We start from the raw sequence: 11,787 nt of genomic DNA on the forward strand, positions 1-11,787 counted from the left end.
AAGAACCTGGCCGTGGTCGGCATCTTCTTTGACTTGGACCCCCAAGACAAGCCCAACCCGTTCTTGACTCAAGTGTTCAGCCAGTTTGACCAGTTGACCAAGCCTGGCGACAACTTTACGCTGCCGGCGCTCGACCCGACGAGTCTCCATGTGAGCGAAAGCAACGTCTTTCGGTACCCTGGCTCGCTCACCACGAAGCCGTTCACGGAAGGTGTCGAGTGGAACGTGTTGCAAAAGGTGCATACGCTGTCCAAGGCGCAATTGAAGCAGTGGTCCAACGTCATTCACCTCCCCAACGCTCGTGAACTCCAAGCCCTGAACGGACGCGTGGTGACCTTGCTGACCAAGGACCACTCGGTGTGCTAGATGTGATTAATCTTAACGTAAATGATCAACTGTTGGTGCATGTAAGTAAGGTGTCAGTGCCTCGAATCTCCTCAATGCAAAGTACTTGGAGTACAAATTCGCCTCTGAAACTTGATAGGGCAGGGGGAAATATATTTAAATAATGTTGGGTGTTCAATACTCCGAGTATATTATTTCGATATATTTCTTTTCCGCGTAACAATATTATCCGCTCGGAACAATTATTGTCTAAAATGGTGGGTTTTCGAAAATCCCACCCCAACGGATGGTCTAAGAAACAAGACAAGTCCTTGAATTGTTTACATTGTTTACGTACTAACGTGGTGGTAGATAGTGAAGTACGTCTGATCAAACCCCACGGCGTTCATCGCGTCTAGTTTATGATGGTTTGGCGATGTTTATCGTCTCAAATGGAAATATTGAATGATTGACATCGTTAACCGGAAAAATGGTCCATCGACGCTTGGATACGCCAAAACCTTTCGAATTCAATTTTCACGGTATAAAACAGTTTTATACATATTGTATCAAACTAGGAGGGTCGTATAATCATCAGCAACGGTGGGCTCGAACCGGCAACATCAACAACACTAAAGTGTTCGATTACGAAAGCACTAATCCACATATGACTAGTACGTAGTGCTAATATGGGGTAGATATGCTTACACGGTTAGTTTTTGTGCTTGATTGGCTTTCAGTGATTAGAGTACATCGGGGAAGCCACTCGATCGACAGCATTAAGAGCAACTCCACCCAACCAAATATGTATTGCTTTGGATTATTACTATGAACCCGGATAGCATAAATCTGATGGATAAATTTAGGTGAAAAAGTCCATTTATTGAACTTTTCGGGGTCAGATTTATGTTAACATTCATCCCATCTAGTGCACCGAGTGGTCCTTGGTCAGCAAGGTCACCACGCGTCCGTTCAGGGCTTGGAGTTCACGAGCGTTGGGGAGGTGAATGACGTTGGACCACTGCTTCAATTGCGCCTTGGACAGCGTATGCACCTTTTGCAACACGTTCCACTCGACACCTTCCGTGAACGGCTCCGTGGTGAGCGAGCCAGAGTACCGAAATACGTTGCTGTTTCTAACATGGAGACTCGACGGGTCGAGCGCCGCCAGCGTAAAGTTGTCACCAGGCTTGGTCAACTGGTCAAACTGGCTGAACACTTGAGTCAAGAACGGGTTGGGTTTGTCGTGGGGGTCCAAGTCAAAGAAGATACCGACCACGGCTAGGTTCTTGTCCTTGTCGGAGTGCACAAAATGAACTTCGAAAGGGTATTGTTTGCCCCCGATAGTGTGTTCGCTGGGAGCGTGGGGGTGCAGTTGCAGCGACTGGTACACTTTGCCATTGACGGCCAAATGCGACTGGGGGCCTGCCGACCACGTGGCTCTGACGGTGGTGCCCTCATGCGACACCACAGCCGAAGCTGTGTTGAACACGACCGAGAAGTTGCCGGTGTTGGCCACGGCATTGGCGTAGGCAGTCAAGTCGATGGGGGACTGACTCATGAGTGTTTGGCCTGTCACGATGGCGACGCTGGCAACGATGGCGTACACGAAGAACTTCATGTGGGTAGTTGGGGGGGAAATGGATTATGAGGAACGGATTCGGTTGATCACCGAGGGGTTGTGTTCTCGTGTAAGCTTAGTGTGTTGTTTGTGTGAGACATTTCGTGGAATGTGGACAGTTGCTGGACTGTACTGTACTAGTACTACTCTGGAAGAAAATATATGGAAGTTTCTATATAATGGTGCATAGGTTTTTCAAAAATTGACCAAACTGTACGGATTGGATACGAATAGACCAATGAACGCAAGGATAAAGCAATGTGACAATCCTTTCGTGAAAAAGTCAGCAGGAAGAGTGTTACTGCGTAGTCATAGTTCAAGACCACATTATATTAATAGTACTCGGGACTACTTCGAAGTACTACTTCAGTAAGTTACTCAGTGTACTTCATTCCATATAGATTCCGAGTTAATCCGTTGGGTAAGTACAAATGCGACAATACTAACAACTGTAAACTGCCTCCTAAAAGGATATCGAACCTTTGTGACGTAGCTAAAGCTCATACCACTCCGTGTCTTTTTATTGTGTACATTTATCACATATGGGTGTTTAATAGTAATGTACATTTGGTTTGGCCAATGAGAGCCACGTAACAAATATATTCAGCCAATCAAAGCATAACCAGGTGTTTCGTCTAAATGCATCGATGTAATTGGTGGATATCTACCAATCAAACGCTGAATATGGCACATCCATTAAATTGGCGGAAACTTCTGCTGATCAGATTAAGGTGGGTGCGACTACTTTCAGTGGTTGTTATTCTGTCATTTACTACGTCTACTGCCTCCAGACGGAAATAAACCAGCCACAAGAGGAAAACTTGAATATTTTCAACAATTTTTCGAAGTTGAAAAATCCGAAAACACCTCCCGAAAGTACTCAAGCCTGCGAATCCGATTGGCGCAACGAATGAAAAATAAATGCCAATTTAACCAATGCAGGCAAATTTCAAGACTACTTACTCAATTCAAGATAAATTCATACGGATACACTTGAATTTATCCGAAGTTTGTGAATGTTGATCATTTTTGAGCGGCAAAATATTCATGGCGCGATTTCCATGAAAGACCTGACATCCGACCAGCGCCGGGCTGTGGTTGACCATCTTCTCTTGCGCATTGTAAAGGGTCCCTGTAAGCTGCAACGTGGCTTGCAGTGCTGTCTCCGCGAGGTCATCATGGCTGCCGGCGACAACTCCTACAAGGTCCCGCACATGAAGAAAGAAGCCCTGAAGAAGAGTGGGAAGCCTCCCGAGTCGGTGATGTGCAGTGAAGACGTCTTCGAAACTGGTCACGGCTTGCTTGCTGACCAAGACATGGCGTTGGTGACGCGTGAGCCGTCCCTCCAAACTGCCACGGACTTGGAAATGAGCAACATATTGACAGCGCTCGAAAAAGTCGGGATCGATGTGGACGACGCTGACGAGTAGGAGTGTTGGTTCTGCGTCTAAATTCATTTTTATATAGCTTTGAGTATTGAACTGCAGTATTAATAAATAATTTTATTTATTTAAAATAGCGAGCTATTTGTATGTATTTGTCTTCATATTTATTATATTTGTGGGGGTTCTCGTGTGGCGGGTTAATTTCCGGCCTTAAACGATTTCGAAGTGGCGGGTTTATTTCCGTCTGGAGGTAGTATGAACGAATCACTTCATTAAAATTACAGCAGGATCAGAGCGAACGCCAGCTTTGAGCAGCCAATCCAAATTCTCGATTTGGCTCAGAGGTCGCCATGATAGGTCAAATTTCGTCAAATGTACAATATAAAAAGACACGGAGTAGTACTAACTTACGTGAATTTAAATTAATACAATCGTATACTTACCGAACGGAGAAATGTCGCATTTGTACTTACCCAACGGATTAACTCTTGTATATTCCAGTAGTAGTACAGTAGTACTTGTACTGTAGTGACGTTAAAAGAAGTTGGCAAACAGTCAAGGCAATTTGGACAGTGGAAAGAATAAGCGAGTGTTGTGAGCATTAATGACTTCTCCTTCATACCACAGTACATAGTACTCATCAAGTCGTTCCCTCTAGAACTGTTGTACACTACTAGTAATGTGTTAACGTAAACAATGATTCATTTGCCGATGCATGATTTGCCGAACTTCTTGCCCAATAGAATGTTAGAATTGATATGATTGGATAAAACTTATGACAGCAACAATAAAACCCTTTGTCAGTTAATACTATTCCAGCAATTATTTTTTAGAGTTTCAACCTACATTAAACCTATGATAATTAAATACTTTATAAACGAATAGTAACTGTATAAATAGATATTTGTACCATTTGCTCAGCCCATTTGCAATACTTTAATCAAGTCTAAATTTCGGCAAATCAATGATTTACTGTTTGGAGTGGATATCTTTACAATTTTACTACTTCAACTGCACACATTTCAATTGACTTGTGTTTGAATCTAACTAAAGAGCTTTGACTAAGGATTATAAAAATGCAGCTACCAAGTTTAAGTTGTAAAAACTGCATGAGATATGCTCCAAACAACACAATCAAAAATCGGCAAATCAATTATTCTTTACGTTACCTCGTAGCTGTGTTCGTGACTCTCATTGGTCAAACCAATGCACATTACATTAAAACACAACCATCTGAGACAAATGTACATTTTTTTACATGTAAAGCACTGAGGACAGAAAACCGAGTAGGAACTGACGCAGCGTGGTATCGGGAATATTTATTTAAATATGAAGTGACCACAAATGAAAGTATTTTGGCCAATCACATAAAATATTTTTGTGCTGTATGATTGGACAATTCAAATTCTTCTAATTGAATCTGATTGGATAATTCAAATCTGCAGGTGACACGCATGAAAGCATGCCATTTAATGAATGACCAGGGCAAAACTTGTCGCTCGGCGCCATCAGCGCCGATACAAAGTGCGTCAAATCCGAGTGTCTCTTCGCATGAATGCTCTCCTTGGACCTTGCTCCAGCGACAGGATGTTCGCACGAACCTACGACATTCCTAAGGCTACGTTCCGTCGTTGGAAAGCGTGTGCGTCTCACTTCTTGGAGTCCTCCGACCACAGATCAGACGACTCTAAGGGGTCACGGACGATCCGAAAACATCGACTTCTCGAAGCAGCTGGTCGAATTCGTGGAGGCGGTGCGCGAAGGCGAGCACTTCCTCACGACCGCCCACTTAGTGACGTGGATCAAGTCCGACCAGCCCGAATGGCTCTCACAATATATGGCAGCCAAACCAGTGCGTACAAGAGCCTGATTGATTGGTGCCTGAACTTTGCCAATCGACATTGCTATAAACATCGCGTGCTCTGTCCAGCGTCACAAGGAGAACTGTTTGCCACACAAGACGAATTTGCTACGGCGTTTCAAAAGAGGTTTGGGCATCAGCCACAATGTACATGGATCAATGCCGCCTGGTCGAACGCTTGCGAAAGTGGGAGAGTCATCCCGGGTACTGGAGAGAGACGCAGAAGCATTTCGATCGTGTGACGGCCGTCCTATGAATTCGCGGAAATGGTACGGTTCTGTTATGACCTGTACTTGCGATTTGTATAGGAGAGAAATTTCCACGACTGATCCTTGACAAGGGTACACCTGGAGGTGGTGTTGAGGGTTTCGAAGTTCCAACCTACCCACCTGGCCCTGTGTATGCCGTGCAAGAAAAAGCGTACATGGATGAACGCGTGTGGTCCATGTACCTTCGCGAAGTACTCAAGCCTGCCTTGGACAGCCCTTCTGTGTTGCTGACCGACAACCTGAAGTGCCACGTCTCGAAGACAAGCTACAAAATTATGAACAAGGAGCTGTATTCCGGGGCTTTTCTGTAGCATGTGCCCGCCAACACCACAAGCGTATTGCAACCCCTTGATGTCGGGGTCATGCGGCCTTTCAAGCAAAAGTGCCGCACCTAGTGGATCAAGGAAGACAAGGCCGTCACAGCTCAAGAGAAGCGAATGGCCATGATTCTCCGTACGATAAAGGTTTGGGACGCAATGAAGGACGACACGATCTCCAAGTCTTTCGAAAAGGCACTTGGCATTATTGAAATTTAGTAAAATATTTCATAAATTTCGGGTCACATTTTCAATTTTTAACTTTTTCATAATTACATACAAAAATAAGTACAATCTACACAAATAAAAAAGTTGCGCACTGCTCAGATCGCCTCATGCTTCTCCTTCACCCCTCACACTATAAGTGCTACAGTGCCCAGGTCATCCAGCATTTCGCCAGCTTACCCTGGGTCCCACGATTATTTCGCGGGGGTATCGTCAGATTGAAATATTAACGCAAAATAAGCCTACTGGTCATTGGTCCCGCGTTGAATCCCCGTCAGTGCAAATTGTCAGTGGCTAAAATTCAACCAATGACAAACTCGTCCACTTCCTTGAAGTTCAGATTTTTATTATATATTTTTTGGCAACTGTCTTGCGAGGCATACTTTATTCCATATACTGTGGTGTACCACGCTGCGTCAGTCCTACTCGGTTCTCTGTAGTACGTCTAAACTCAGAACCGGCAATTTCAGTGAGTCGGACAATCGTACAAATTCAGGTTGTACCCTTCCCTCTGCTACCAGGTACTACAGTACAGTTAACCGGGGAGAAACTGGACATGGTGTGGTTTACAATACCTGTTGTAGGCTATGGATCAAAATAAAATAAGCGCAAAAATCGAGCCATGTCTGATTGGATAAAATTCATGTAACGTTACAGGGGAAACTTCTTGTCGCATATTTTTACCTTAGATTCAGCCGCTGAAAATAGCATTGTTGGATTGTTGGATTCAGGAGGGGGGGTTACCCCGAGAACCCTCCTACCGAGCACAAGACAAACAACGAAGTCTATCACACAACAATTACTACACATAGTTATACTAAACTATTTCCGGTCGAGGTATGGCTTTTTCTAAGGACTTCTTGATCGCGTCGGCAGAAATCCTTTGATCGATCGCTTGATCATGGCCAAGCGCTTTTCACCTGAAGTGACCACGGGGTTTCTTCGAGCCACAAGGTGCGAAGCAGTTAATTGAATGGACCCATGACGCCAACGTCTAACGGTTCACACACGCTGGTGCAGTTGGGAGGGACTCCAGCACACTAAACAAGTCACGAGAAATAGACTCCGACGACTCTTGGGTCACGTGAGCGTTGATATTGTCCACCAAGGTGACGGTGGGTCCATGTATCTCATACGGCAGCATGTCAAGATATGACCATCCATCCACCCTAACTTTTGGATTTCGTAGTAGTGACCGCTGGGATACGTCGCACGCTTGTATCGGGCCACCAGGAGTTCCATGCACGATGAAAAGGATAGATAACTTCGACTCTACGTCGGCGTGGCAGGACAACATGGCAGTGAGTCGGTCAGAATGTTTCTGCGTCACATCGACCTTGGATGACTTGCCGACTTCTGCCCAAATCTTGCCGGGCGGCATATCGAAGTAAACGGCCGTCTCATCCGCGTTAATAATGTCGGGGGGGTGTTGTGGTCGTTGTACTTGTTCCAAAACGCCGCTGCAAAGTCATTCTGGATGAGCACCATGTCGAGTTCTGGGAGCTTCATGTAGCATGGTACGCGTTGCAAGAAGCGGTGGCGTGCGGAAAACGACTGGCACAAGCGCAGGAGAGACATGTAAGGGCCCACTTTACCGTCGACATACGTATCCAGCCATGCCTTGTGGTAGGTCTTCATGAATTGATCCTGTGCATCGAGGTAAGGATGTGCTCATCGCGTAGCACATCCTTCATGAACGTGAGCAAGTCGTGCTTGAAAGGGAGGATGCCTTTGGCGCCTTATCCGCCGAGCGTCGGCCGCTTTGTGTTGCGTGTAGCAGCCGTAAGCTTCGTACGGAGTGTCATCCAGGTGGTCCATGTTATCCGTGGAATGCCATTCTCCATACAAAACTTATGGCTGCTGACACCTAGCCCGTCGAATTGCGCAAGGAGCGCTCGTTTTCTTGTCAGGGTGTACGATTGCTGGTGCCGGCGTGGTAGCATGAGAACGGCTGCGAGGAAGGTTTGAAGGAAGGTTGCAAGTGATGTTTTTGAAATGGTGTGCGTGGTTGATTTTGAACTGACATGTGAATTTATTCAGATTAACGATCAGTGTATTTTAAATAAAAATACATCACATTTTAGAGGTGGTCGAGTTTTTTGGGGGAGTCCAGTACACTTCTCCCCTGTTCGCTCTACTACTACGTAGTATAATAGTTGTTGATGAACGGTGCATTATTATTTTAAAATTGCTCGCGTATACCCGCGTTCTTAAGAGCCTGTTCCAAGTAGTTTTCAAAATGGGCATTACTATCCAATCAAAACGCTCCCCAACTCATTCCAAAATCCATTTTTCAAAATGGGGTACATGACCCCATTTTATCCCATTTTGGGCAACTCTGCTATTTCCCCAATGACTGGCTAATAATGGATGTCTCACTATCCAATCATTGATCCCAATGTCATTTCAACTTTTCAATTTGACATCATGGACTCGACCACTGCCGTGTGTGTTGCTGTCGTTGCTGCCGTTAGCGCCACCCTCATGTCGTATGACGGACGTAGCAACCGCGTCCCTGACATTAACACTGTTATCGTACCCAGTACTTCGTGGCACCAAGTCTAGTCCGACGACGGATGGTTCACGCGCCACCTGCGCTGCACCCGTCACACCTTTCTGCGCATCGCCGACAACATTATCTTGGCTTGTGATCTTATCCCCCACTGTTGCGGCACAACTCGTCAGTACTCGCCAGTAACATCCATTACTGACCCACTCTGACGGCTTTGACACCACGGCCGTAGTTTTTGGTATCTCTAAGACACATGCTTACGAATACTACAACGAAGTGATTTTGGTCCTCCAGTTGTGCTTTCTTGCTGAGGTAGTCCACATGTCGCGCACCCAAGCTGATTGCGATGAAGTGCAGATGGGCTTTGAAGGCCATGGCTTCCCAAACGTCTACGGCGCTTTCGATGGCAGCCAGATTGCAGTAAAGTGATTCGCGGACTTTCCTGGTTGGTATTGCCGCAAGGGTTTCACGGCGTACAACATGCAAGTTGTAGTGGACCACCGCTTGAGGTTCATGTCGTATTCGGTTTGCATTTCTAAAATGGCTATGGATGTGTTATTGACCAATCAGCATGCATCTTAGTCTAATGATTTAAGTCCAATCAATTATGGTCATAGAATGGGTAGAAAATGCGACGAAATATTTTATCATCTTATTTTTCTTTTTTTTCAATTCTACTTGGAACAGGCTCTAACTCTAAACGCGAAGTCACACCTAAGCGGTTCGTACTAGTATGAATAGTAAGCAGTCATTCTATAATAGTACATACTAACGCCTAGTAGCTGCTTCAGTGTCATTTCAGCAAGCACCTTGATTTGGGGGCAAAACACAACTTTTTGCCACAATACAACTCTTTCGAAAGTAGTGGAGTTTAAGTTCGAGTTTGGGATTCACGAAAAATTATTCAAACTAGAGCTCCAAAAATACGCGCTTTTCGAAGCCAATCAATTTGAGTTTGAGATTTCATATCAAGGTCAAAAGCCCATCATTTAAAAACTCCTCGCCATGGAGTATAACACCAACTCACTGCACAACCCTGCTCAAACATCGGACGATTCCTTGAACGCCCTTTACGAGGAGCCTGGAGCATACGCCGGTACGACGCGGAAGTCGTTTGGTTGTTGCACCGATGACATCACTCTCCTGATCGTAGTCAACGACGCCAAGCCCTGGACAGCCTCGGCCGGGACGCTCATGAAGTCGTGGACGGACATAGCAAGCGACCTCAAGGCCAACGGACGGTGCTAAAGTGTACAAAGACTGGCAAGGCTGCAAAATCCGTTGGGCAAGCTGGCAAAGGCGTACAAGGAGCGTTCACTTACTGCGATGCGCCGAAGCGGAACCGACAGAATTCAACGAATACGAGCAACTGTATGAAGATAATTTGTCGCAAATCAACGACTTCGTCGAGAAAAAGGGCGCTCAAGGATCACTTCTTGCGGCGAAGAAGGACGGCATCGAATCATCTGGTGTTAATGATGCGAAAATTGGCGATGGTGTCGATGGATGCCAGCGATGGAAATGAATCGGGCACGCCGTCGAAGCGCACCAGAGTGGTTGACTTTTTGTAGCACATTACGACCGCAGTCGATAACGTCACGGGTGAAGAAGACACAAGTCTCAAAATAGCGACGTCATTTCTCAAAGACCGGTTCGAACAAGAAGATATGCGTGAAGAAAAACGCGCACATCGAGAGAATGAGCGTGACCGTCAACAGCATGAACGTGATCTCGCCCGGGCAAACAAATGCAGGAATTTTTGGTAGCTTTGGTTAGCACAATGCATACGCCATAATTCACAATCGTGTGCTAATATATTCACTTAAAATTGTGCAATTTATCTATTCAATATCGCTTCAACAATCAAGTTCCTATCATGCATTGGTAATTTTCATGCATTAGTGGGTGTCAGAGTTGCAACAAGTGCTTGGCAACAAGTTAAAAAGTTCATTCCGATTGGCTATAATCAAAGAAAAAATACTTGTCGATGTAAGCGTACCTTGCCAGAAAAACTAAACAAGTCGGCAAGTAACCATTTTGACAGGATACATAGTCGTCCTCGAAAAGCTGCAATTTGAAGGGATCCAGGTTGTGGTTGTTTAACTCGATGAACTTCCTCGTTGTTGCTTAAAACTGGAGTTGCAGCTCATATCGGATATTCACGAGACGCCATGCCACCACGAAAAGGCAAGTACACTAGTTCGCAAGCCAATACTAGTAGCGACACCATCGATCGGATCCACGAAAAGACCACATCGAAACGAATTCTGTGGACCAAAGATGTTGTGGGCGACGGTAAGTCCAGTATTGACGTCGTGATAGCTTGGATGTCCGTCGAAACAAACTACCTCAGCTGGAAAGGTGGAGGCAATCACGGCGGGTCCACTAAAGCGTCCCTCGCATCGGAGGTTTTTGCGAGGCTTTCAACGCACGGAATTCATCACAGGACTACGAAAGACGTGGTGCAAAAAGATCGGCGACATCGAGCGAGCGTATCGCAGCGCGTGTGATTGGTTAGCGAACACAGGTCAGGGTGTTGAAGATGAAGATAGCATTCAAAAGGAGGTAAAACGAATGTATCCGTACTACACCATTTTGCGTTTAATTCCAGCATATTTTCAATATATTTCCACCAACCTCCGATATATTTCACCGAATTATCAATATAATTCACCCAACCTCCATTATATTTCACGCCGATGTAATATATCGGCGATATATTTCACCCAACCTCCGATATAATTCACCCAACCCACGGTTAATTTCACCTTTCGAAAATATATTTCACTAGACCACCGGTATATTTCATGGAAAGTAAATTAAAACAACAAATCTATGACATATACGGCTTAAGCACCAACATCCATGTCTTCCATGTTCTCAGCACGGACATAAAACGGCTCAAGGCGGGCCGTGTACACATGCAAACGATTCGGCTCAATTCCTAATTCATTGTTGAGTTAAATACGATTTTAATGCACAAAGTACCTGCAATTGCCTCGTCAGCTGTGTGTTCCAAGTATTGCATGCGAAACTCATTACGAGTCTGTCCGTCTGGTGGTGGTCCCATAAAGGACGCGACTCGTTCGCGCAAATATGTCTTAATGCGGCTCTTTAGCGCCGACCACATATTCTCGATCGAGTTCAACACCGGAGAGTACGGCCCTAGTTTTAAGAACGAAGCGTCTGAAACTCGACTTCTTCGAACACGTTTCTCAATCTATGCAAAACAAGGTTAGCAATAGTATGTATAAATCATACCTTGAGTGACAT

At 45.3% G+C, this 11,787-nt stretch overlaps 5 protein-coding genes across 5 annotated transcripts in view; 2 read left to right on the top strand and 3 right to left on the bottom strand.

The window, feature by feature from the left end:
- Window positions 1–1,116: 1,116 nt before the first annotated feature.
- H257_12741 (hypothetical protein) lies at window positions 1,117–2,038 on the bottom strand. Its single transcript, XM_009840046.1, has one exon. It carries the CDS (start codon window positions 1,943–1,945, stop codon window positions 1,250–1,252), a length of 696 nt encoding a protein of 231 aa, XP_009838348.1. The 5' UTR covers window positions 1,946–2,038; the 3' UTR covers window positions 1,117–1,249.
- A 968-nt stretch (window positions 2,039–3,006) lies between these two features.
- Window positions 3,007–3,375, top strand: H257_12742 (hypothetical protein; the record flags this gene model as incomplete). Its single annotated transcript, XM_009840047.1, has 1 exon — window positions 3,007–3,375. One exon carries the CDS (start codon window positions 3,007–3,009, stop codon window positions 3,373–3,375), a length of 369 nt encoding a protein of 122 aa, XP_009838349.1.
- A 3,476-nt stretch (window positions 3,376–6,851) lies between these two features.
- H257_12743 (hypothetical protein) lies at window positions 6,852–7,820 on the bottom strand (the record flags this gene model as incomplete). The annotated part of the gene is made up of 3 exons (XM_009840048.1): window positions 6,852–6,996; window positions 7,447–7,649; window positions 7,701–7,820. 3 exons carry the CDS (start codon window positions 7,818–7,820, stop codon window positions 6,852–6,854), a joined length of 468 nt encoding a protein of 155 aa, XP_009838350.1.
- Window positions 7,821–9,519: 1,699 nt separating this feature from the next.
- Window positions 9,520–9,762, top strand: H257_12744 (hypothetical protein; the record flags this gene model as incomplete). The annotated part of the gene is made up of 2 exons (XM_009840049.1): window positions 9,520–9,610; window positions 9,668–9,762. 2 exons carry the CDS (start codon window positions 9,520–9,522, stop codon window positions 9,760–9,762), a joined length of 186 nt encoding a protein of 61 aa, XP_009838351.1.
- A 1,587-nt stretch (window positions 9,763–11,349) lies between these two features.
- The window catches only part of H257_12745 (hypothetical protein), a 2,864-nt gene continuing 2,426 nt past the window's right edge, over window positions 11,350–11,787 (bottom strand). Inside the window, exon 5 of the mRNA XM_009840050.1 lies at window positions 11,350–11,458. The gene's annotated coding sequence lies outside the window, so the exon portion shown is untranslated. The remainder of the gene's footprint in view (window positions 11,459–11,787) is intronic.

This window comes from Aphanomyces astaci (assembly GCF_000520075.1).
Source record: "Aphanomyces astaci strain APO3 unplaced genomic scaffold supercont1.42, whole genome shotgun sequence".
Taxonomy (NCBI): domain Eukaryota; phylum Oomycota; class Saprolegniomycetes; order Saprolegniales; family Verrucalvaceae; genus Aphanomyces; species Aphanomyces astaci.

Excerpts from the sequence above, each read along its gene's own strand:
- H257_12741 (XM_009840046.1), bottom strand. The coding sequence starts at position 1,945 with ATGAAGTTCTTCGTGTACGCCATCGTTGCCAGCGTCGCCATCGTGACA.